A 24,577-nucleotide genomic window follows, 5' to 3' on the forward strand; every position below is an offset into this window, starting at 1 on the left:
TTGTAAGAAAAAAACGATTACGGATAGGAATGCGAGGACAATGTTGAGGGCGGGAAGAATTATGGAAATAGCAAATGAGATGAAAACGTTCAAAATAGATTTAGTTGCTCTTTAATAAACAAGGTGGAATGGGAATGGAAGGATAGAGAAAAAGGAATTCTCATTGTTTTACAGAAATGGGCAAGGGGGGTAGGCTTCATGATTGGAAAGAAAATGAATTCATTAATACTAAGTTTTTATCCTGAAGGGAGTAAAATGTGCCGAATCAGAATTAAAGGGAGATTCCAGAACATCTCAATGATTTCTGTATGTACCAACTAAGGTTGAGGATGAAAATTAAAAAAATAGCTTCTAAGAATTTTAAAATGGTACCTAGAAAAGATCTGCTGATAGTACTAGGAGACTTGGATGAGCAGATTGGGAAGGAGTACCTGAGAACAGTGGCAGGTAAGAGCACCTTACATGTGACAAACGATAATGGTACTGGACTGAGCGAATTTGCAATAGCAAATAACATGATATCGGTATCTTTCTCCCAAGAAAAAATATAAATATGGGTACCTGGACGTTTCCCCCATCAGGATCGATAACACAAATATTGATCATGTTCTGATATCAAGAAGACATGCCTCATCTATTATTAAGGAAATATCCCAGAGAGGACCAAACTGTGACTCAGACCACTTTCTTCTGTTTCAATCAAGGTGAGAGAAAGATTGTCAAGAATCGGATGCAAGGAAAGTGTGAGAAATGGTACAATGGACATGTATTGTTTGATACATGGAGAGAAGGTTAGAAGATATGAGAAAGAACTTAAAAGATTGATTCCTGATGACCTGAAGTGGAAGGTGAAGACAGAGATGTGCAAGAGCTGTGGGATAGTTTGAAGAACACTAGCAATGATGCTATCAAAGAAAGCATCGGGGAGGGAAAACCTTGTGGAGAGAAATAATGAATGGTATGATGATGAATGTAAGGAGGCCATAAAACAGAAGAATGAAGATATGTTTCAAAGAGACACAAGAAAAAACCGAGAAATCAAAATATGAGTCGGAAGGATCTTTGTGTGATAACGGAGTGTGGAGGGGCCAGATTCAACAGTGAAATTGGTTAAGCTAATACAAGGTTACTTATTTGAAAGGTCAATAAAACCAAAAGTACTTTAAGTGTCTGTGGTCGATCGACATAAACCAGGGATCAAACCGCGGCCAGGAACGATTCTGTGAGGAGGAATTTCAAATCGAGCGCGGAAGGCACGTTGTGTAGCAACAAGTGATCGATCATTAGAAAAGAAGCTCTCAACTGCGAAGGTCCGCTGCTCTCTAGACCAGAGCATGATGGCTACTTGAGGGAGGATGGACTTAGGAACTTCCCCCTCCAGATGCGCCCTCTACACGACCAATTCACCGCGCGGGAATTTTTGAACATAAGTAAATTTCTCTGGCGCACTTTATATAATACGATTTGTTAAAGCACGAAGGATATAGTGGCTGGGACATTTGATAAGAATGAGTAATGATTGAATGCCCCTTAAACTGCTTGATGAGAGGATGATGGGAGCAAGGAGAGAACAAAGTGGTTCAACGATGTGATCGGCGACCTCCGGGTGATTGGAGTGACGGAGTGCACAAGTGAGAGATGAGTTGAGACATTATGTTGAGGAGGCCAAACTCCAACCAGGACTGTAGAGCCAGATAATGTATATTCTTACATTCTATATTCATACATTCATTCCTACCATGGCGAAATCTTTCAATAACTGAAAAAGAATGAACAAAAGAATTGACAGAATTCAATAGGGGTTATTTGAAATTCTCAAAAATATGTTGTTTCAATCCCATTGCACCCCAATTAACAAAAATTATATTGATCCACTCTGAAGAGTTAAGCTGGATTTTCACATGTCAATATGTACGGTCCGGGTAGTGAAAACATTCTCCCCATGAGTTCTAATGGGGCTCTCAATAACTCACTCGTACAATTCAATTCGGATATTGAGATTACCAATATTTGGTAATTATTATTTTTGATTGATTTGTGGGTGATGCGCTGATCCCCACTAAAGTGTAGAAAAAATAGGTTAGTTAGTGGGTGATGAATGATATAACAAAATTGCAAACGACACAGGAATCGAACCAATCACTCCAGGCTGACTCAAGTTGCCACGCTTCAGGCCTCCCTCCTCACTACTTCTTAACATAATAAAAGACTTGCAACACACCAGATAGAATAAACTAGAACATAGTTTTACATAGTATTTATTTTCTTATTACACAACTTAAACTTGAAATAATACTAATTTAAATTGAGTATTTGACGTAAATTGATTCAAAAATGATTAAAATGATATCAGTTAATAATATCAGTTCTCTCAGCGAACAACATTTTATCAACACTCAACTTTACAAAATAAAACTTCTAAATAGCCTACATTTTGAAGCACAAAATACATTTAAATGTATAATAATAAAAATAAACACCTATACCAATTGAAACAATAACTCATCATATTTAGAAATAATCAGAAGTACATAATTCATTCTGAAGAAATGATTTAAAATACTAATTCACTTTTATTCAATTATTAAGTCCTAAAATTTATTTTCATCATACAAACCTTACGATATCTATTTATATATACTGCTGACGATAATGCAACACGAAAAACACATACACTTTGTCTAATGATGGCTGAAAATCCATACAGTAATTCACTAAAAATCAACACAAAGAAGAAGTGTTTTGTCTCACTTTCTAAATTCTACTTACAACTAGTAAGTTATATAATTTTATAAAAAATAAAACTATTTACAAACAAAACACAAGACAATAAAATCCTTTAGGCAGTTCTGCTTGTATATAATATTAAATATAGATAAATTATATATATATATGATTATAAAAATTATTTACAAGAAAACAAATATATTATTTGAATCACAGATTCACGATTTTTTAAAATAGAAAATCAATGTATATTCCATGTGATTGTATTATTTTAATTATAGTGTATCAATATTAATTTGAGTGGTAATTTCAATGGATACCAGAAATGAAACAAAAAATATGATAAGTTTATAAAAATGTTTGCAATATTTATGTAAACTTAGTCTTATTTCTTCTAGGAAGTAATGATTCAGAATTATGTGTCAGATACAGATATGAAGTTTTTCCTAAAGAGGGACATGCAGTATGTCTGTGTGTTGTATACCATTGAAGCAATTACAATCGTGCTACATTCAATAACTATTGCCGGTTAGTTAGATCTTGAATATTAATAAAGATTTGTAAATTATATAGAAGTAATTTCAGCGTAACGGAATAATAAAAAATAATATCAGCTATTTCAAATGAGAAATAAGCATGAAAAATGTTTTAAACAAAATACAATAGTTGTATAGGTAGTCTATATATTGTTTCAATATAAACAAAAAAATTATAGCTGTACAATAGTTAAAGCAAAACATTATGTTTTTAGAAATATACAATCAACTAAAAACTCTGTGAGTTCTCAAACTTCCATTGAACAGCTTTTGTATTACTTAACATGCCAATCAACTGTAGATGGAAAGAATAGATTTTATATATTACAATCTATAGATCTTGAAGGAATATCGTATTATGAACATTTAAAATTAATTCATGTTATTCCCAATATTTTAGGTACTATAAATATATTATTAAAGTGGCTAGCACCACTAACTTTCAGTTTAAGTTGTTAACATATTTTAAATTTTATTCTCGGTGGTTCAGAACCTACTTGAAACTATATCATGAAAACTTATAACTCCACGCACTAATAATAGGTATCATACAATTATCGCTTCAAATGAAATAATAATTAGCCTATCTCATCATGAATACAAATAATAATATCAATTTTTGCAATCACTAGTAATTTAAACAATGGGCTTACACAAATTGAGAATCAACATCAAAACCAGATTTTTTCAAGACTTAAATGAAAATAATATTAGAAAATTGTGTTAGAATTTGTTTTGTAAATATGATAATCTTACTTTTTACTTCCACATAAGCTTTTGATAGACAACGTGTTCAAGAATCGAACATAAATTTATAATGAAAAAAATTGTGGAAGACAAATATTCAATGACAGCAAATATTTCTTCAAGTTGCTTTACCAGATAATACATGTTTTTATATTTACATAAACGTTCAGATTCTTCCTCTATAAATAAACATTGTCATTCATGCATATCGCAACACAATTTTCTCAAATTTTTACAAAATTCGACTACTCGAAGCTGTTTACATTTTCAACTTAACATGAAATTACTATTTTAAAAAATGTAATTCTACGATGTTAATCTAACTTATGTTTCGCCTATCAAAAAATAACTGATATTTAAATAGCTGCTTGTTATTAGAATAATAACAAAACACTAGGCAATAAAACTATTATTTATTACATTGTGCAAAATGATTAGAAATTGTTAAAGTAACAATAATTTTCATTTCTCTCAATTCGCTTTTCATTGAAATAATACTTCTTGAGATTACCTTACTAATCCTACTAGATCATCTCATTTTCAACTCGTGATCTTACTATTCTATCAGGGAGGAGTTGATAACCGATATCTCTTCCTCATGGGTTTCAACTGATTTTTATTAATGAAGTACATAAGAAATCGAGATCTCAAAATAATTATATACAAGAAGCTTTTGAAAAACTCGTCAGTAACTCTAGTCGTTATACTAAAACAATTCACCAGTGATTTGTATTAAAACAAAAGTGATCGCTCACATAGGTGCAGGATCTAGTTGTAATTTGAAACAGTGTTAATTTGATCAAAAATGGAAAATAACTCAAAGTACTACCAGAGTACAACATAGTATTTATTCATGTTAATCTTTTGACAGGTAAAATCTTAGATTAGGGGTTGGGCTTTTAGCTTTTAAAAGGCTGTATGATGGTACCGTATCATTCAAAATGTTTTGATAATTTTCAATAATAAATACAGAAATCGGAACAGATCCAATGAAAGCGTTAACTGCGCATCAAGATGCAATTACTCGAGTCACTTGTAGTATTATTGCGGCCATGTTCATCACAACTGGTTATCATACAAGAGAAAGCAGGCAAAGTTTGCGCGGCATTGGTTCAACTAGTATTATTCAAAATACGGTATCGATATTAAAAGAAAATATTTACTTTGACATAAAAGCGTCTGAATTGAAATATAAAAACGTTTATTATAAAGCTAAAACATTGAGAGCAGAGCACCAACTAATCAAACTCATTGCAAAAAAGTCTACTGCAATGAAAATATTTGTACATTTTCATGTCTAAAATGTGATGTGAAAATCCTTTCAATTGTAGTTTTTAATATGAACTATTTTGTTTCTATCAGTAGCAATTATATGAATTTAAATTCAATTTTCAACTTGCAAAATGTGAGTTTAAAAATTCGATTTATTGTGTAATCAGAGTACAGTTTGCTACAACTAAAAATTATAAACTAACAATCCAATCTCTGCAACTAAGAAATAAGATCCTACCAACATAAACCAAATAAAAATAAATGATGGCAATCTCTTCATTCATCTACACTCAAATATACCTTAACTACTATCTAGTAAAGCAACAATAATACTATCTTCTTTACAATAGATATTATTCCAGAGTAAATACGCCTACAAAGTTATATTACCTGTACTAAAACGAATAGTTTTTTCAAACTCAAATAGCAATAATTATTATCGAGTGAACATCGCTTGTAGTAATACGTACACAGTGTTTTATCATATTATTATTGATAGTTCACCTTAAAAAAAATAATATATAGTCTGTCTATAATAATAATATTGCATACTAATAAAATTATGTAATAGTAATGTGATATCTTAATTATTAAAAGTTAATGCATTAGATTCTATGATTATAGAGTTAGTTATTATCGTAATATCTAAATGAATACTAACAAAGAGAGTGTCTATGTGCAGCCTCAAGGCTTGACGTCCTGCGGACGCGAGCAGCCGGGAAAGGCGATCGAGCTGCCTATTTCGCACTTGTACAAGTCGTCGATGCCTGGCTGCTGTTGCGGCGGTCCCGGCTGCTGCTGCGGCGGTCCCGGCTGACCCATCTGCGGCTGTGGTTGCCCCTGCTGTTGCTGCCCCATCTGCAATGCAATCATTCAAATATAGTCCAGTCACTACTGCTATCATTTCACATTGTAGTTCTGATTTTTTAATATATTAATTGGATACATAAAAGAAGTCCAGAACCAATTCTTTTATGCAAAATTTCCTTGTGCTGGATTTCCATTTTTCGACCGAATTTCACTAATAAACCATGATTTTGAACCGCCTTGACGAGCCGAGAAGAATGAAGTGTAGTACGATGGGATCCGAGCATTGTGTAAAAAAATATAAGTAATTGAAATTTTGATCCTTGAGGTGTCCTTAAGCGCGCCTCACCACTAGGAAATACTAAAATGAAGTGCATCCAACGGATGATTCTCATAGAACATGATCTAATAATGGTGCGAAATAATAATCTATATCATGGTGCGAAATATCAATGTGATTACAACGGATTTGGCGATGATGATTTCTAAAATACAAGGATCATTGTTGTCAGGTGCACCTGGAAATCTATATGAGATAGAGCGCTCTAGAGTACGAAAATTCACCCAGAGGGATTTTGAATTGAACAGCTAAACGGTAACAATCGGAAGGAAGAAATTGTTAATTAAAAACTAAAATTCATCAAAATTGATTTTTCCTCAAAATTTTCCTAATTTTTTTAAAAATTATAACTATAACTCAGTACTCATTGGAGTTACACAGTTCCGAATGATCTCATTTCATTCGTAATTTTATTATTTAAAAAAAAAGGTGAGCGCAAATTTTTCTGTCCGATCAATGGATTGGGGGGAAATAGCTGAAAACTGGAAAATGAAGCGAAAATACGAGGTTTTTGGGCCACCCCAACCCAACCTGTATCTAGTACAAGGAAATTTTGCATGAATAATTTCCTGACTTCTCTCATTATTGGTCTACCCTACTGAACATAAATACGACACATGCAAAAAAATAATGTGAAATATAGGATAGAATTGTTTTTATTTAGTATTATGTAAGAGTAGGAATCAAAAATCTCTAAGCCAGATCAAATTTGATCATACTGCTCTGAAATAATAAGAAGATGGTGTACACGGTGCTACTGTTTAGTCTAGTTGAATGATGCTAGTGTTATCGTGCATGCAGACTTGACTGCTAACTAATTTTGGACTAGTCAGAGTTATTCAAACGATACTAATCGGGTTTTTTAAAGGGAGGGGGCAATTAGAATGGCATGATATCTGCTCCTCTTGCTGGAGGATCAACTATGAACAAAACTAGTTTACACGATAACAGTTGCATATACTAAAGTCCGTGAGGAATTACTTTTAACACGGCTCTTTCTCGAAGTCGGAGAGGTCCGATGCTCTATCCTTCACTAATCACTCCCACTACCTAGCAGCATTCTCCTTCTTTTGTGTCTGTGTGAGAGAGCTCTCCTCCAGCTATTGCTGGCAATGTTCCAAGTCGTTTACTGGTCAGCAGGTATATTGGTTTAAGTGTATGTTACGGAGATGTGGCCATCACAAGCAAGTGAAGCAAATTGACACGGCGCATCCAATTGTGCGCAGGATGTCAGTCTGTGTCTATGCTACAAACTGTGGAAGGAGGAATGGGTTTCTCCTTTTCATGTTAAAAGTAATATCTCACAGACTAGTCAACTATAGACTACTTATTAGCATCTTGTATGCTAGGATTAAGTCAATTAACAATGAATAAAACTTTAGTGTCGTAAATCTTTCAATTTGTGAAGGTTTTTCTGTTAAGGCTTTTTTGCTTCACAGGACTTCACAGTTGTACAAATAAAGTGACATATATAGTAGCTACGCTATATGAATGGTTCTTATACTAAAGCCAAACAATCACTTATAATACCAAGATAAATTTAATAATATTATTAATAGGGATAGCTGAAAATTTTCCACCGCCACCAATAGTGTTTAGAAAGCGTTTTCCGATGAAAAAGTTCAATTATATTGTTAGAAGAATGTGAAACTAAGCAGAAAGATTCTTCTTAGTCAATTTCTATAAGAATTTCAAGTTTTCAAGAAATTAAAATTAGAAGTATTCTTCTGATTTTGATTATTTAGTGTTTTACAAAAAAACAACTGAATATTGTGAATATTATTGGAGGATCTATGGAGTTATGTAGTGAACTCGCTGGAATGAAAAATTGATATTTTTTCGGGTATGTTCAATTTTTATGACTATAATATCTGGTAAGAACTCTAAAGTTAAACAATGAATTCCAGATCACTAATTAGTCAAGAAAGTCACCGCAGAAAACCAATCTGGATCGAAATAAAAGATCCGAGAGATATTTTTTAAAGAAAATGAAAAGTTGTGAAGAATAAGAAGAAAAATTTATAATATTAATATGAAAAATTGTAAGGCATGGATTTATTTAGAAAATAAAACTATGTTAAAGAGCTGAACAAAGAGTAAAACGAAATTTAGTAGGCCTTTCAGAAAACTGCTCAGGAGGGAGTGGATAAAAATGTACAAGTACTTGCACTTGAAATCGCCCCCTTAACTTTCCTAGGGATACTATTATGAGCTTTTTACGATAGAAATGGTTTGTTTACCACATTGGGCTGCCATGAAAGTTGAAACTGTTCTGATGATTTTGATACACTGTGGAAGTTTCAGCACTGATCCACATGTATCCCTTGTATTACCTGAAAAAATTGCAATAATAATTATTATTATATAATAATAATTATTGCAATTATAGCAAAACTCAGATTTTTTAGAAAAGGCAAATACAGAGACATATTTCTTTCTTCAACTTTGTTGTTGAGAAATTTCCCCCATTCAAATATATAAATTTCTTGCACATATTTTATAATATACTTTGATGAGCAAAGAACTATATGAATAATAAACCAAATTAAGTTGACAATAATGTTGAATATATCAAGTTTTTACAGTAAATTGACAAATGGGAGAATCTTTGAAGGGAGGAGGATGCGTTGAGATTATAAATATTAATCTATTCTAATATGAACGAGTACATAGACACTGTAAAATATAATAAAATGATAAAAAAAAATACAAGACCTGATAAGGTACACATTTCAAACTGCAAAGAAAAACCCTGAAGATTTCGAAACAAATGCATGTGGGAAAACCCAAATTGAATTTTTATTTCACACTTATATTGAGAATTTAAATTCTTACCCATTACCAACTATTCACTCATTTTTTATTTGATTTGTCTTGTATTTTTGATTACTCATAAAATCACAACTTTGTTTTTTGTGTGCAAAATGAATTGATTCAATGTAAAATTACTCACATCCATTAATACTGTAGTTAGAAAAAGTTAATCGTAACGGTGGTTTTATCAAAACTGAGGGTCATTTGCATGAAATATTGTAATTACTGTAATTGGGAGAAAATAATTTAGCTACCTAAACACAAGTGTAACTCGGGTTGAAGGAAAGGAGAGTTGAAAATTCAAAAACTACCAAATAATGTTTAATTATCGGAAGTAATAATTAAATTAATTAAATTGAACCACTCAACACTAAAGATGTACGAAATTCGGGCTGAAACAAGTGAAAGCATTAACTTCAACTTTCGTGTAGTAATATGAAATTCATTTCAACAGTTGCGTGAAGCTATATTAATAACTAAGCTATGATACATAAATGTGTGATTTGAGTGAAACAAAAGAAAGTTGTAAATTCAAAAACTGATATGAACCAAAAGAATTTTAAATAATAGGGTGATATCAATGATTGGACTAATTATTGATACTTTTGATTATAGATGTTCAGTTAGTTTGGAATGAAAAAACATACAGGTGTGGTTCAGGTTGAAGCAACTGAGAGCTAAATATTCACTGATATAATAATACTGACATCAACCTGAAAAATTAGGCTAGGTAAAATAAAAAGTACTGAGTTCAACGTTAAAGTGCCAGCATTCTTCATGAATAACATAAATAATAATAATATAAAAGTGAATCTCACTATCGCTACTAAATACCAAATGTAATAGGGTTGAAGAAGTGACAACAAAATGTTCAGATACTGACATCTTCCATCACAACTTGAGGCTGCTGCTGCTGCTGTTGTTGCTGCTGCTGTTGCTGTTGTTGTGTCTGTTGCTGTTGTTGCGGGTTCTGCTGTTGTTGTGAATTTTGCGAATTGTTGGGCGCGGTGCGGCCGTACTTCTCGTGGATGTTGTGATGCCTCTTCAGGGCGAATCTGTCTGAGAAACGCACGTCGCAGATCTCGCAACGGTGCGGCTTCTCGCCGGTGTGCACTTTGGCGTGATTTTTCAAGTGGGTAGCCTGTAGTGCAAAACAGATTACACTTTTATTACCATCACAAAAATACATCATGTAAAAGCGTTATAGATAATTTATTGAAAAATGGTTGTAGGTGGTTCAATCACAAGAAAAAGGCGAAAATTGTAGTAGCGTAAGGGCTGCCGACCTTAGTCTTAACAGAACCATCTATAGTATTTTATTGTTCGATGCTCATTACAAATAAGTCGATATTTGTTTCTTATATATTTTTCTCAATTCATTTAATATTATTTTAAATTATATTGTTCTGAATGTATAGCAACTACGCTCTCTATAAAAAAATTACGTAAGTCATTCTTTTCTTATAATAGTTGAGAAAACCTAGTTCTATGAAGACTCTCTATATGAAATTAAGCTATTGCATTACAATCAAGGTTAATTAGTTTTATGAGCCCCCTTTATTACGTTATACACTTCACTCAATTACAAAAATTCATAATGAAACTAGCGAGTGCATTTCTAATCTGACTAAGCATGCACGGATGGTTTGTCCGTCTCATCATTAACAAGAATGATTGACAAATCAATCATGTAAGTAATACATGTTGGAAAAGTACCAGAAAATGTTCCGACAGATTATGAAATACTCCAAAGAAATTTTTCGCCAGCACACTTCCACGTGAAAATTAATAGAAACAGATGGAAATTGCATTTATTCAAATGCTAATTAATGCATATTTATTATTAAACGAAAATCCTAATTAAATGCAGTAAATCACCCCGGAGACCTGCTAATGCAAATAGTCTGAATAACTTGTTGTCATTATTTGCAGTAGCAGAAGTCTTCGGGTGGTTTACAGCATTTAATTAGGATTTCGTTTAATAATAATAATTGAAAATAGAAACTTGGGCAAAATATTGTCCTGTTATTTCAATAATCATGATTTCAAACAGGATTATAACAAAGCAAAATTTAATGCATCATTTGTGTGTATCTAGTTGCAATAAGTTCTAATAGGAATACAACACAGCAAAAGTTGATGCAATTGGACGGACGGACCTGATTGAAGGCAGAGCCACAGAGGCCGCAGCGGTAGGGCTTCTCGCCGGTGTGGATGCGCCGATGGTTCCAGAGCGTGGAGTGGCGCGCAAAGGTCTTCTCGCAGACTTCGCACTGGTAGGGCCGCTCGCCGCTGTGGATGCGCTCGTGGTTCTTGAGGTGCGGCGACTGCGAGAACTGCATGCCGCAGACGGCGCACTTGAACGGCTTCTCGCCGCTGTGCACGCGGATGTGGTTCTTGAGGTAGGCGGCGCGCGCGAACGTCAGGCCGCACAGGTCGCACTTGAACGGCTTGTCGCCGGTGTGCAGCCGCTTGTGCGACCACAGCGACGAGTAGCGCGAGAACGAGCCGTCACACAGGTTGCAGTGGTACGGCTTGTCGGCCACGTTACGAGTGCCCCCTGTCACCAGTTCACAATTAAATCACAAACTCTATAAGAAAATGCATTTCTTATACATAGACCTAATACATTTATCTATCGTAGTAACTAGCAGTTTTTGTTTTTTTTTCAACTATATGTTAATTACTTCAGTTTAGAATAGTTACTTTCCTATATTATTATTTCCATTAGTGTAGTGTATATTCTATTTTGTAAAGTTTCAACTTGTAATTTATTTTTGGCAGAATGAATAAATTCATTCAAATTCTAATTTATTTCACACACATACATTTAAAAAATTCAAAATGAAGTTTAGCATTACAAAACTAATAATATATACGGTTAGTGAAAAACCACTGGCATATAAGTTTACTATTGTTCGCCAGTGGGGAGTAGGAGCAAAATAAGATTATCTTACGCTTAAATTGATTCACATTAAATTAGAACAGAAGCAAATACAATAATAATAAATTTGACTTTATTCCAAAAAGCAAAGACCCTTGAAGAAATTTAAATAGATCACAAGAATCACCACAGAATTTCAATTTCATGCCCCAGATAAAATTGATAAATGCGATAGAATAAATAAACACAAATCAGTATACAGCTGAGTAAAAAAATAAGAATGGCAAGCTGATCTGTACAAGAATATTATTGAAAAAAAAACTTGTATCAAAACAAAACTGATCTCATTTGTTGGGTAAAACCATGGCTTACTTTAGATAAAGGCTGGAACGCACAACTTGGCAACGTCGCAATCAAGCTCAGCTTCAGGCCGAGCAAATTGAATTAACTTGGGTAGACTCCCGATTAACTACCAGCTTTATGCCCTTTATCAAATACTAATACTGAGAGATTCAATTCAATGATAGTAAAAAATATATAATATTAACTACTGATAGACTAATTTTAACTTTAGTTCTAGGAGATTCAAGTATAATGCCTAGCTTGGCAATATATTTCACTGTACTTACTTTCTGTGTCTGTATTTCCTACGAGCAATTTTAATGATCAAATGTATTTCATTAATACATGAAAGTATTGAATAGTACCTTCTAAATGTAAAATAAAAATATGAAAGTCGAATATTGTCTTCTTTTTAAGAAACTTCACATTTTAATGCATTCGCTTTTTGAGCATCTATAACCAACTATACACCGTAATGAAAATCGATAGTTCAATAATATCTATTAAAGGGAATAGGCTATATTCTACTACCATTTAATTTTCGTTCGTAATAATATCTATCAATTTATAATAAAACACATCATCAAGTACCCTACCCTTTATTATTCTTTTTTCTTTTAAAACAAGACTTGTTTCAGCTCATCTTTTTTTATTTAGGAAGAATGGCTTTAGAAGCCATTGGAACTAGTCGTGTTTTGGAAGAAAAAATACAAAGAGTACGGCACTTGAAGATTTATATCATGTTTTAATAATTTCGAAGTAGCCTTATAAAGAGAAGAGATAATTCATATTAATAATGAATTAATAGGTTATTGAAAGAATAAATTGCTGGAATAATGATAAATTCATTCAACTTTGTTCATTAATTATATCTAGGCATAATAGTATACAACAAAGTTCACAGAAGAATTGATATCCAATTGCAATAGTTTTTAATCCATCTTTACATATCTTTGTGGGTTTATAATCACATTATTGACATAAATCAAATACTTACTATCCCTACTAAACAAATACAACTGATTTCACAATATACAATAATACAAATGATTCTACAAAATACAATTTTTCTAATGGTGTAATGAATCTATGCATATCAAATAAAGCATGGTCGGTCTGAACCACAAGTTGCCAGATTGAACATGTTCTAACCTTCTATCTATAGTAGGCTGTGGTAAAACCCGACTCAATGGAGTAAGGAGTTCAAGGAAGAACAATACTTCGCAAGATCCTTTGGCTGGTAGTTTTAGAACATTAATAATCCTTGTACAATGAAAAACGTTAGCCCACATCCGTTTATATTTATTGAATTATTCCACTCTTATTGAAAATTCCACTTCCATAGTCTGTAGGGGTCCATCGACGTTATAAGTTCCAAATATTAGAAATTTTATAATATATCGTTCTTGGTGCAATAACGAGTTCCTGTAAAGTTTATCAAGATACGACGAATATCTAAACTTGAAGGCATATATAGATATAGGTTTATGTACTAGGACTACATGAACATAATTTCAGTTTTTATTTATGTACAATCTAACTGCAAAGCTAAGAATATGCCAGTCAAAATTATATGCACCTGGTAAGAACCAAACCCTGTAATCAAGCAGTTATGGTTTTCCATTCTACCGGCGTTGAAGGAGGAGTATTGTTCTCCCTTGACTATTACCATAGCCACCTCTAATACAAGGCCCTGGCCTACGATATTGCAACGTCGCAGTGTAGGCTTAGAATCTAATACATGATTGGTGAAAAAGATCAGCTGATATTTTTTAAAATATTTTTCAACAATCATGTATTAGATTCTAGGCCTACACTGCGACGTTGCAATATCGTAGGCCGCGGCCTTGTATTAGAGGTGGCTATGCAATTACAACCCCCCCCCTTGAGTTGGGTTTCACCCCATTTGTTCATTCATCTTCAATCAAGACCGGAATTTTTCAGTAAATGAAATTTGATTGTTTATTCATTATTTATTCTATTACAGATAAAACTTCTATTTGTCAGTGAATAATATAATTCACTTAAAGTAAGCAAGTACTGGTTAGTAAAGTATTAGCCTACTGAAAAATACTAGACGTAACTGTAATAAAATGTTATTATTATGTGTTACGTCGTAGAAAAGTACATTGATTAGTTCTTATTTGTGGCCAATACTGAACACAAAGATTACAGGAAGTAATCTCAAGATTGCAGAAAGTAACTCAAACAGGAATGCATTCCAATTAAATAGAGCAGTAATAAGGAAGCCAGAAGTTATACCATAGAGAAAATATAGCATGAGAAGATATTCTATGGTATAGGGCGTTTATGTTCCAAATTACATTGTTAACTCAAGCCGATAGTCCTAGTAGTTCTTTTTCGTGAAGCTATGTGACGCTGGTAGTCTCTAATAATATGCCATTCTTACACTCTCAACAGGCCAAAACAGTAATAATAGTCAGTAGTCGATAGTTATCGGCTTGAAATTTGGAACATAAACTATACCTAACCTAGAAACACAACACTTCACTCACATGGAATACTTTTTAACAAATTTAAAAACTTTAAAATATTTTAAGTTTTTAAAAAATAAAGGGTACTACAAGATTTTTATATTGTTTTTATTAACTACCTAACCTATATCGTGGGATATCTTCATATGCTATTTTTCTCCATGCTTATACGTTTATAAACACTTGAAAGATAAATCGGCTTGAAAATTGGAACATAAACTACCTGTATCATGGGAAATCTTGTTATGCTATATTTTCTCTATGCTTATAGTCTACTGATAAAATGGAGCAGTTGCAACTGACCAATGAATATGATGCCGGATCCATTGCACTTGTGACACTTGGTCATCTGGGCCATGCCGTGGCGTTTGACGGGATGCGGCGGCTTGGGCATCTCGTCCGAAGAGGACGACTGGTCCTGCGACGATTGAAACGCGTTGCTGTCGCCCGACTCGGCCAGGCACGACTCGCACTTGACGAACTTCTTGCGCTTGCCACCCACGCCCACCATGTGCTCGCAGTCCACCTCCACGCCGCACATTGTGCAATTACGCACCTACAACGCAACGCAAAACACATAATTGAGCAACTCTATAACAGCAGAGTAGCACTTAGTTTAGTGCAGTAGTATATATATTTTTTTGTAAAGCTTTTTTATAGTTTATTTTTGGCAAATGAATAAATTCATCTATTCAATGAAACATTATCAAAATAAAATATCTACTTTATATGTAACAGTTTTTCGTGAAAACTGTCACTGAACAATGATTTAAGTATTTTCTCAATATCCTAGGTATATGAAAGAAGTGTTGAAATTGATATATGTTTTCAAATCAACTAGAGTGTTATCTCATTCATAGTACAGGGTGTTTCAGAGAAACGGGAAATTTTGAAGTCAAATAATTTCAAGAAAACAAATCTTTAAATAAAGTTTTTCATATCATTCATTAGTAAAAATAATGCCATTTTAGAATAAATAATACTGTAACATTTATTTATTGAAGATGACATCTTGCAGGTGTGTTCCTTTTCTACGCAAACATTCCTGTAGTCTCTTCACCACATTGTCCATGGTTTGACGTAACATTACAACTGGAATTTGAGATCGTGATGAAGAGACTACAGGAAGATATGCATAGAGAAGGAACACACCTGCAAGATGTCATCTTCAATAAATAAATGTTACAGTATTATTTATTCTAAAATGGCATTATTTTTACTATTGAATGATATGAAAAACTTTATTTAAAGATTTGCTTTTCTTGAAATTATTTAAGTTTTGCAATTTCCCGTTTATCTGAAAAACCCTGTAGTACCCTTTCCTGTTATACACCGGCGGTGGTGGAAATGTTGTTCAATCAATCAGCAGCAAAGCTGAGAGTCTTCGATGCTGTAGTTTCAGCTTGTCTTTTGAATCTTCTCAGAAAGTTCCAAAAACGATGTTCATAGATCACCAACAGTAGAAATGATTTCCTAGGATATGTTCCATATTTTTGTTTCTTATTAACGTCTTAGGAAATAAATTTTGAACTTAGAACACTAAATGAAGCACCGGAAAAATTCAAAAGACAGTGAAAGATGATTTGAGTTGCTACATTTTAAAAACTGCTACTGATACTTTGAACTACTAATCCGTCAATATTTATTTATCCATTTGTACAAAATCAATCATAAAAATAAATATATTGGAGAGGAAAATCAGACGGGATATTGCAAAGAATTAAAAATAAAATAAATTGTGAAATTTCTCTAACTTGCAATGTAGAGAAAAATGAATAGTATGTATTTCATTTGATTCTGCTTCTCGAACTCAAAGAAATTAGAAAATTATCAAAGTGAATAATATATTTTAGTTATTTACCCAATAGTTCAAGTTATGAACCTGATAAGAAACTTTTTCTATTTTACAGAGAAGAATGGGAAGACCCTTTTTTCTTTTTCAAAAAAAGGGCCTGAAACTGAAGGCTGCTGAAACTTGATGTACTAATATTACTCTCATGAATTTTGAATAGCAATACAGTATTACAACTTCACTTTATCTTCTTTGTGATAATGAGAATAGGGAAACACCTTAACTTATTACATTCAATGGCGCTTCGTCAAAGAATATAAATTGTATTTTGACTTGCAATACAGTATTACAAATTGACTTTATCTTCTTTGAAATAATGAGATTGGAAAACACCTAATCACATTGTTCATGGAATATAAAATGGAGTGTAGGCCTACCTTGTGCACATTGGTTTTGTGCGTCTTGAGCTCGCCGGTGGAATTGAATATGTTGCCACACATGTCACAGGCATAGGTTCGCTCGGTCTGCGGAGTGGTGTTGGTGGTGGCGTTGTTGGTCTGCGTGTTGACCGTGTTGGTGGTGCCGTTGTTGGTCTGCGTGTTGGCAGCCGCGTTGCCGCCACCAGCGCCATTGCTGTGGATGCGCTTGTGGTGGTTGAGCAGAGACAGATGAGTAAACACGAGACCGCAGATGTCGCATTTGAAGGTAGCGGTCGACGCGGCGGCCGCCAGCGACATCTGGTTGACGAGTGCATAGTTGTAGCCGAACGGCTGCGCGACATCGAATCTGTAGCAGGCCTTGTCGTCAGTGACCACTGCCGCAGTCGCGGTTGACGTCGACGTGCCCTGCTGCTGCTGCTGTTGCTGCTGCTGCTGCTGGTTCTGATGCACCTTCTGCAGCATGTTCACGTTGTAGCAGAACGGAAATTCGGCCACCGACGACTTCTCGGCGTTGTCTTTCTTGTCTGCGTTGACATTGTTGTAGACCTGGTTGCCCTGGTTTTGCGTTTGATTTTGCTGTTGCTGCTGCTGCAGGTTGGGGTCGAACATAACTGCGTCGTTCTTCAGACCGCCGCTCGCCTCCAAACAGTTTCTGAAAGTTGAAGCAGACTCCGTCTGGGTAAACCTGGCAAATATCAACACTTTCTATGACACTACTCACAAATATACATTCAGGCAAAAAGAAAACCCATTATAGAATAGGTAAATAATTATAATAGAACAAAAAATAATAATAATATCGAGTGATCTGGATGGCATAGGTGCGGTTTTCAGGTCGCACCTGATCAATTGCAGGACCTCTGACATGACATAACGACTGTTTTTAGGTAGCCAGAACCGAAGGCTTATCGTGTCCATATAAAACAAGGGGATGCCCGAGAAAACTATCTTGCCCGGACCGGATTTGAACCTCTGAATTTATAATTCAGAGCTTTATAAGTCAACATCTAGTCCACTCGACTACGCAACTTTGTAACAGAAAAAATTAAAAGAGCAAACATGAATAACTGAATAATAAATAGCAGCCAACCATTAACATGAAGCATATAAAACAAACAACAAATATTATGAAGCAAGGTCAGTCATAAACTTGCAAGAAGTTTATCCACTTTTCAATAAATCAAATATTGAATAAAAACCAAGCAAAGACCAAGAAAGATTTAGGCTATTTTTAAAGTTAAGAATGGACTTAATAGAAAAAGTGAATTCGTATGGCTTTTGTTGGTGGTGAGTCCCATGCGGGAAGGTTCCACCACACCTAATTTAAGCCGTCAATGGGCCTTACGACTGTCATACTTCAGCCGGGACCGATTTCAAGTTTTTGGTGTTATCTGACTCAAACTTTTTAAAATCAGTGTCTAAAATTCAAGGTTATTTACCTCAGGATGAGAGAAACGTTGATGTGAGGAAAAATGTTTGGATTAGACCCCACTTGACAGAGAATGTATTCTATTAAATTCCGGAATAATGAATATTCCTAGTGCTAACGCCTTTTCCTTACTTAGAAATCAATCAATAAATTAGAGAATATTTCACAAGAGATACTATTTGTATAGGTAAACCAATCAATGAATGAGTGAATATTTCAAATAATGGTGAAAAATATAGGTAAGATGTGATCATACCGTTCGGTTTGTGTGAGGATGGAAGTCTTGGAAGGGATCTTGAGCAAACTGCGCTGCTGAGTCTGAACAGTGGCCGGGGTTGGCTGAGCTTGCTGCTGCTGATTGTGATGGTGGTTGTCGGACAAAAACAATTGCTGATCTTTGTGCCAAGCGTTGGAATCAAGAGCCATCGGTGTATTGAGACCGACTTGTCGGCAATCAAATCTGCATCAACCAAATCATATCACACCATTCTACTTATAATATTACAACAATAACTATCCACAACAAAGTCCACGATGTAGCCTATTCAACAAAGTTCATAAATCAATATTAAATGATGCCTATTTGATTCAATTCTCCCTAATAGATTTATGCTATGCTGGGCAGAAAAAGTGTGCCTTTGATTCTCACGGGAATGTCGTACAAATATAAGTTAGTAAAAACATAATAATTATTAATAAAATATAATAATGATGATTATTATTATTATTGATGGACTAAAAATGTATCAATAGGCTCCTATTGGAACCAAATGTGTTATTTTTCTGCTAAATAGAGCTGCTTCATTGGAGAGATGGGTTTCAGTGCTGGAAGAGCAATAAATTCTAACCCAATTTTACTAAACCAATTCAAAAAAATATATAATGAATTATCAAAAGATGCATATCAAGTAAAATATTATTCGATAACTATTAAACGATAATTAACTTTGAATGCTGTCAAACACGCCGAGGACTTCTGTTATTGCAAATATAGACAAAATGGTAATGAGCTAGAAGGAAATTCTATAAGAGCTACTACCCAAGTATTTGCCTGCCCAGGAATCGTACCCGGCTCCTCCTTATTGCCGTGTCAACCAAATACATCAAGTTGAAACACAGTATATTCCGATAGTAGCTCTAATAACATTTCTTTCTAGATGTTCACCCTGTTGTCAATATTTGCAGTGGCAGAAGTATTGTGGAACTAGGCATCTTTTCCAGAAGCATATTACACACTTCTATAATTTATGTCAGAATAATCTATTGTAAATCAAGCCACTCGAATATTTTACACTTAATGTGCAGAAAAGTTTACTTTATTTGCTCAACCATTCACTAAATTTGAAAATGTCAAATAGATAACTTGACTGATCGCAATTTAGTATTTATAGTAAAACTCAAATTCTAAATAATGTATTCAAGTTATGAGATAAAAGTGCAGGAAGTGTACAAAAAATGGAAAGATTGAATACGTACCTCAGAATGACCTCTTGGTTTCCATCTGGTTTATTCAGTACTGATGCATCTGCCATCTGCAAAAATTATTTGGCAATATAAAAAAAATACAGAATACAATACAGTAAGTTAATTTTTAAAACAATTCTCTCAAAACAATAAATAATGTCTGCATGAAAAGTTGATGCCAAAGAAAATAGAAAATACTAAGTAATAAAAGTGCCATTCAATATACACTAATATTCAAAAACTATGTTCTAGAACTTATATTCAATAGCATTATTTAATAGATTTCAATAGTTATTATTAGAGGACAAGAAATACAGGCTAGATTTCTAGTAACCTATACTATTTTTCAGTTACTTTTCAAGTATTTTATGGGTCTATTTACACCCAATAAGAGCATTATTTTTCTTTTTAATAATGTAATTCATTCAAACTGCATAACTTTAGTACGGTAAGGATAACAACAAGTACTTGTAATAACTCGTAGTACAAAATAAAGGATTTTGGGATATTACTGAATTGATAGAAGTGTGGCTAAGATAAGAGAAGTTTTATAATGAAAGTTATTGAAAATGTTTCATCTGACATTACATTGAGAATACATTAATAATTGAAGGGTAATTTCCAACTCAAAGTAACCATCTTTAGGCACAAGCCCAGTTACCCGCTGGTTGGCAGGTGTACATTCTGACGATATATGAGCAACTTGGACAATAGAGGCTAATATAAGATAGAATATTTATTAACTAAGCATTTTAAAAGATAGAATATTGAAAACCAAACTTACGCCAGTCAGTTCCTTTAATAAAATAGGAAACCTGCATAACCTACAGGTCTCATTTTGGAATGTTGAGCTTCTTCAAGTGATCGGTTCTCAAGCCAAAACAAGCTGAGACAAAACACGCTAAGAACATTTACTGACCAATAATCCTAAAGAGCAATAATTGAAACACAAATCAATCCACTACAATGACACCCTTTGAATATTTGTAAGTTTTTAAGTTATGATTCATTATAAACAGTAATTTCACTAAAATTAATCAACAGAATAAATCACAAAATATATTGGACTGATCGGACATTTTTGTTTTCATAATCAGTGTTGCCACATGTTAACCTTGAAAGTATACACAAATTTCTCCACTTGAATTTTGTTGATTATTTTATAATAAAAGCTGTTAAAATGCTCAATATATCCTTAAATAGAATTAAATTATTTTTTATTTATTGATATCAATCTTCAAACCCAATTTCTATGATAAAATATAACATTTTCAGAATCCTTTGTTCTTGATCGGTCTCTTCTTTGAAAAATGCCTTGCCTTATCAATTCACTTCCGATAAAAATTGGAAATTTTTATAGTTGATGGTTTCAATAAATTGGAAAATTATACTGTTTAATACAGATTACAAACAAAAAAAAAATTAGGTCGGTATTGGTGTATGGTACAGGTACCAACATCACAAAATGTACCATACCGCCACATACCGCGTACCGTAATGGTAGTAGTATTATAATATTATTCTCAGGTTTACCAGTTTGTTGCCACTTCCCACTTCCAAGTTCCCAATTGTACCAATAAACACCAAACCAAGCACTCAAGCAGGAACAGGAACAGAACAGAGCTACAGAACAGAATAGAACAACGGTAGAACCATAGAAATAGAAAAAATACACAAACTACAGTCACAGTAGTGTTGTGTTTAGTTTTTATTGTTTTGTCAACTACTGTGTTATTTCTTGGTTCTTGCTAACTACCACTTACCATTACGTGCCATTTCCATACCACACGAAGAAACCAAAGGATCTCATTGTATTTATTCAATAATAAAACAGTTCGGATTAATGAGATTTTAATTCAGCATCACATAAAATGTAAGTAGCCTAGATAACAATTTATTCTAATTATGATACCATAATGATTATTACGTGGTATGATTAATTAATACCGTACTTCTATTACAATATAGTACCTTGTAAAGTCGGTTTAACCTACAATGCAAAATTGTTCGTATTGACTAAAACGATCTATGTAGGTTAAGATTTATATAGAATGACGAGGTACATCCTTAATGCTTATGATTGTGCCATTGCCATCAGAGATGACAATTCATGTTTGCTCATATTTGTGCCGTATCACGTTTTTTTAGTTTCAGTAAATCTGTTATTTTTTTTGTTGAAGTGAAGCACGGCACACTATGTATTTCAAATAATTATAGAATATATTATTAACTTGATCCTTTCAAATGAAAGAATCCTTACACTGAATAGATTAGAGTACTTTTCCTAACCTAAAATATGTTTACTAAAACCATGCAATAACAATAATCTCTACGGTAATAACAGAACTGTAGACTGGTTTAAGCTGCGTTTAGGCAGGACCTCCTAAATACCGGACCTGAGCATACAAACAAGATGGCCGCCATGTTTGGTGGACTAACTTACTGCCATCAGCTAGGTTCCAGCTCTCTTTAATAACTTATTACTGTTTAAAATCATTTTTAAGAATTTCATAAAGTTTAGGCTAGTTTAGTTAATTTAATTAAGGTTTATTAAAGAAGTGATTATTTGATAGGGTAACTGGACTTTATTATCATGTAGATAGCATTCAAGTGCAAACATGCACATAGCTTATAATTATCGTTATTTTATTCTAGCCTAATAATTCAATGTTCTCAATTTTCGCGACTTGGCTTGCTGGGGCAACTGATTATTATCCTTCATGTTGCAGTAATTGTTCAGAAATATATTGCCCAATACCTTTACACACGATTTAATTGTGTTGTAAGAAAGTTGATTTAGAAAAATTGTAGGGAAGGCACCATCACATAGTTTTACATTTTTTCTTGGAACAGTCACATAAGAACCATCTTAAAGCTTGTCTTCTTTAATAATGTCTGATGCTCTAAAATGATTGATAGCCTACACCATAGCCACCTCTAATACAAGGCCCCGGCCTACGATATTGCAACGTCGCAGTGTAGGCCTAGAATCTAATACATGATTGGTGACAAAGATTTTTAAAAATACCAGCTGATCTTCTTCACCAATCATGTATTAGATTCTAGGCCTACGCTGAGACGTTGCAATATCGTAGGCCGGGGCCTTGTATTAGAGGTGGCTATGCCTACACACAGCCGAATTGTTGCTGACTTTAGAATCATTTTACACCTTGTACATTTCCTCAGCTCTTTATCTTTGGGAAAAGTAAATATTGTCGCTAAAGGGGGTTTTCTATAATATAGTTCGATTTAAACCCAAGGACACAACAATTTTTAGGCATGTTCAATTAAAACTGTTCATTGGCCTACTCATTGTAGCATGTTGTTATAAAGCTAAATGTTGAATTACGGATGATAAACAAAAATCAAGACTACGGTTGATTATTATAAAATTATTGTTGATTAAAACACTCACTATACATTCTGAATTCTTAAAACTTTACTATTTACAATTTGAATTTATTTAACACTTACTAAACATTTGGACTCCGTACTAAAAAAAATCTTATTTGAATCTCTATTGCATATTAAATAATTATAAAATGATAATTGATAAAACTCGTAAATATTATAAAGCCCCTGAAATTTGTAAACAAACTTCACTTAACTACAACTAAATACTAAAAACTGATGACAACATATCAGTGTCAGCTGAGTTAAGATTTGAGACCCCACCAAATATCGGCGCCATTTTACCTAAATTTTTACACAGGCGCAGGTCCGGTATTTAGGAGGTCCTGGTTTAGGCCTAGCCTACATCGGAGTTAAATAACAAAAAAAAAAATCTTAACAAAAGTTAATATCAAACGTTTTTGTTAGTAACTAATGTTAATTTATTACAAAAGTCATTAACATAATGTTAAATTGCGTTTACACTGGAGTTAATAACACAAGTTATTAACAAAAAGTTATCAACTTGACTGAATCGACAAAAATTTCTCTCCAAAAGTTAATAACACGTGTTTTTAACAGAAAATTCCTTGTTATTAACAAGCTATTTATGTTATCCATTGAGAGTCGGTAAAGATCAAAGGAAGGAAAATGTGTTATGTTATTAACAAAAGTTAATATTCACTTTTAGCGCATTTAATAACAGATTCCTATCTTCCCCGCAACCCCCTCGCCCAGCATCCTGCTACACAGATGCTTTGTATACAGAAAAGTTCCTGTATTACAGGTAAAAATTAAAAGTCTGTGTTTCATAAACAATTTTCCCTGTAAAACAATTTAGAAGTCATTTGCCTGTATTAGAAGTAAATAATACAGGACTTTATCTTTTGTTGTGTTTCATAAAAAGAAACTTCCTGTATTACTGGACCTGTAAATTGTTGAATATTCTATCATTATTTAGATCATCCTAAAACTTCTACAAGTGTAGGTAAAATCTTGAAAAGTGACAAATTTTGTTGTAAAGGCAACGTGTTAGAATGGATGAAGATTCTAGTTCTAGTGAAGATGATTATGTTATTATTCGTAGGCCAACAATTT

At 33.5% G+C, this 24,577-nt stretch overlaps 2 protein-coding genes across 6 annotated transcripts in view; one reads left to right on the forward strand and one right to left on the reverse strand.

Annotated features, from left to right (window-relative positions):
* Nucleotides 1–2,242: 2,242 nt before the first annotated feature.
* LOC111046686 (zinc finger protein 492-like) lies at nt 2,243–21,223 on the reverse strand. 4 transcript variants are annotated; one of them, XR_005571570.1, is made up of 9 exons: nt 20,874–21,223; nt 20,102–20,157; nt 18,882–19,085; nt 17,194–17,848; nt 15,268–15,520; nt 11,403–11,803; nt 10,127–10,384; nt 8,670–8,762; nt 2,243–6,140 (listed from the first exon to the last, which is right to left on the reverse strand). XR_005571570.1 is itself a non-coding variant. In XM_039430390.1 (8 exons), exons 2-8 carry the CDS (start codon nt 20,155–20,157, stop codon nt 5,967–5,969), a joined length of 2,001 nt encoding a protein of 666 aa, XP_039286324.1. In that variant the 5' UTR covers nt 20,874–21,199; the 3' UTR covers nt 2,243–5,966. The 4 variants fall into 4 exon arrangements, 2 of the variants coding, with proteins under 2 accessions (XP_039286324.1, XP_039286323.1); XR_005571569.1 differs by having other exon boundaries at nt 17,194–17,881; nt 20,874–21,199; XM_039430390.1 differs by lacking the exon at nt 8,670–8,762 and having other exon boundaries at nt 20,874–21,199.
* Nucleotides 21,224–21,539: 316 nt separating this feature from the next.
* LOC111048200 overlaps nt 21,540–24,577 on the forward strand; it is a 90,196-nt gene continuing 87,158 nt past the window's right edge. The window contains exon 1 of one of the 2 annotated variants that reach the window (XM_039430386.1): nt 21,540–21,962. The gene's annotated coding sequence lies outside the window, so the exon portion shown is untranslated. The remainder of the gene's footprint in view (nt 21,963–24,577) is intronic. The other variant, XM_039430387.1, reaches the window with a different exon arrangement.

This window comes from Nilaparvata lugens, chromosome 6 (assembly GCF_014356525.2).
Source record: "Nilaparvata lugens isolate BPH chromosome 6, ASM1435652v1, whole genome shotgun sequence".
NCBI classification, from domain to species: domain Eukaryota; kingdom Metazoa; phylum Arthropoda; class Insecta; order Hemiptera; family Delphacidae; genus Nilaparvata; species Nilaparvata lugens.

What these genes read in the sequence shown, in the direction of transcription:
- LOC111046686 (XM_039430389.1), bottom strand. Translation starts at nt 20,157, where the DNA reads ATGGCAGATGCATCAGTACTGAATAAACCAGATGGAAACCAAGAGGTC. An exon ending in AACCAAGAGGTCATTCTGAG is followed by an intron (nt 19,086 to 20,101) that starts GTACGTATTCAA and finishes TGGTTGATGCAG; the next exon opens with ATTTGATTGCCGACAAGTCG. An exon ending in ATCCGGCATCATATTCATTG is followed by an intron (nt 11,804 to 15,267) that starts GTCAGTTGCAAC and finishes AACTGGTGACAG; the next exon opens with GGGGCACTCGTAACGTGGCC.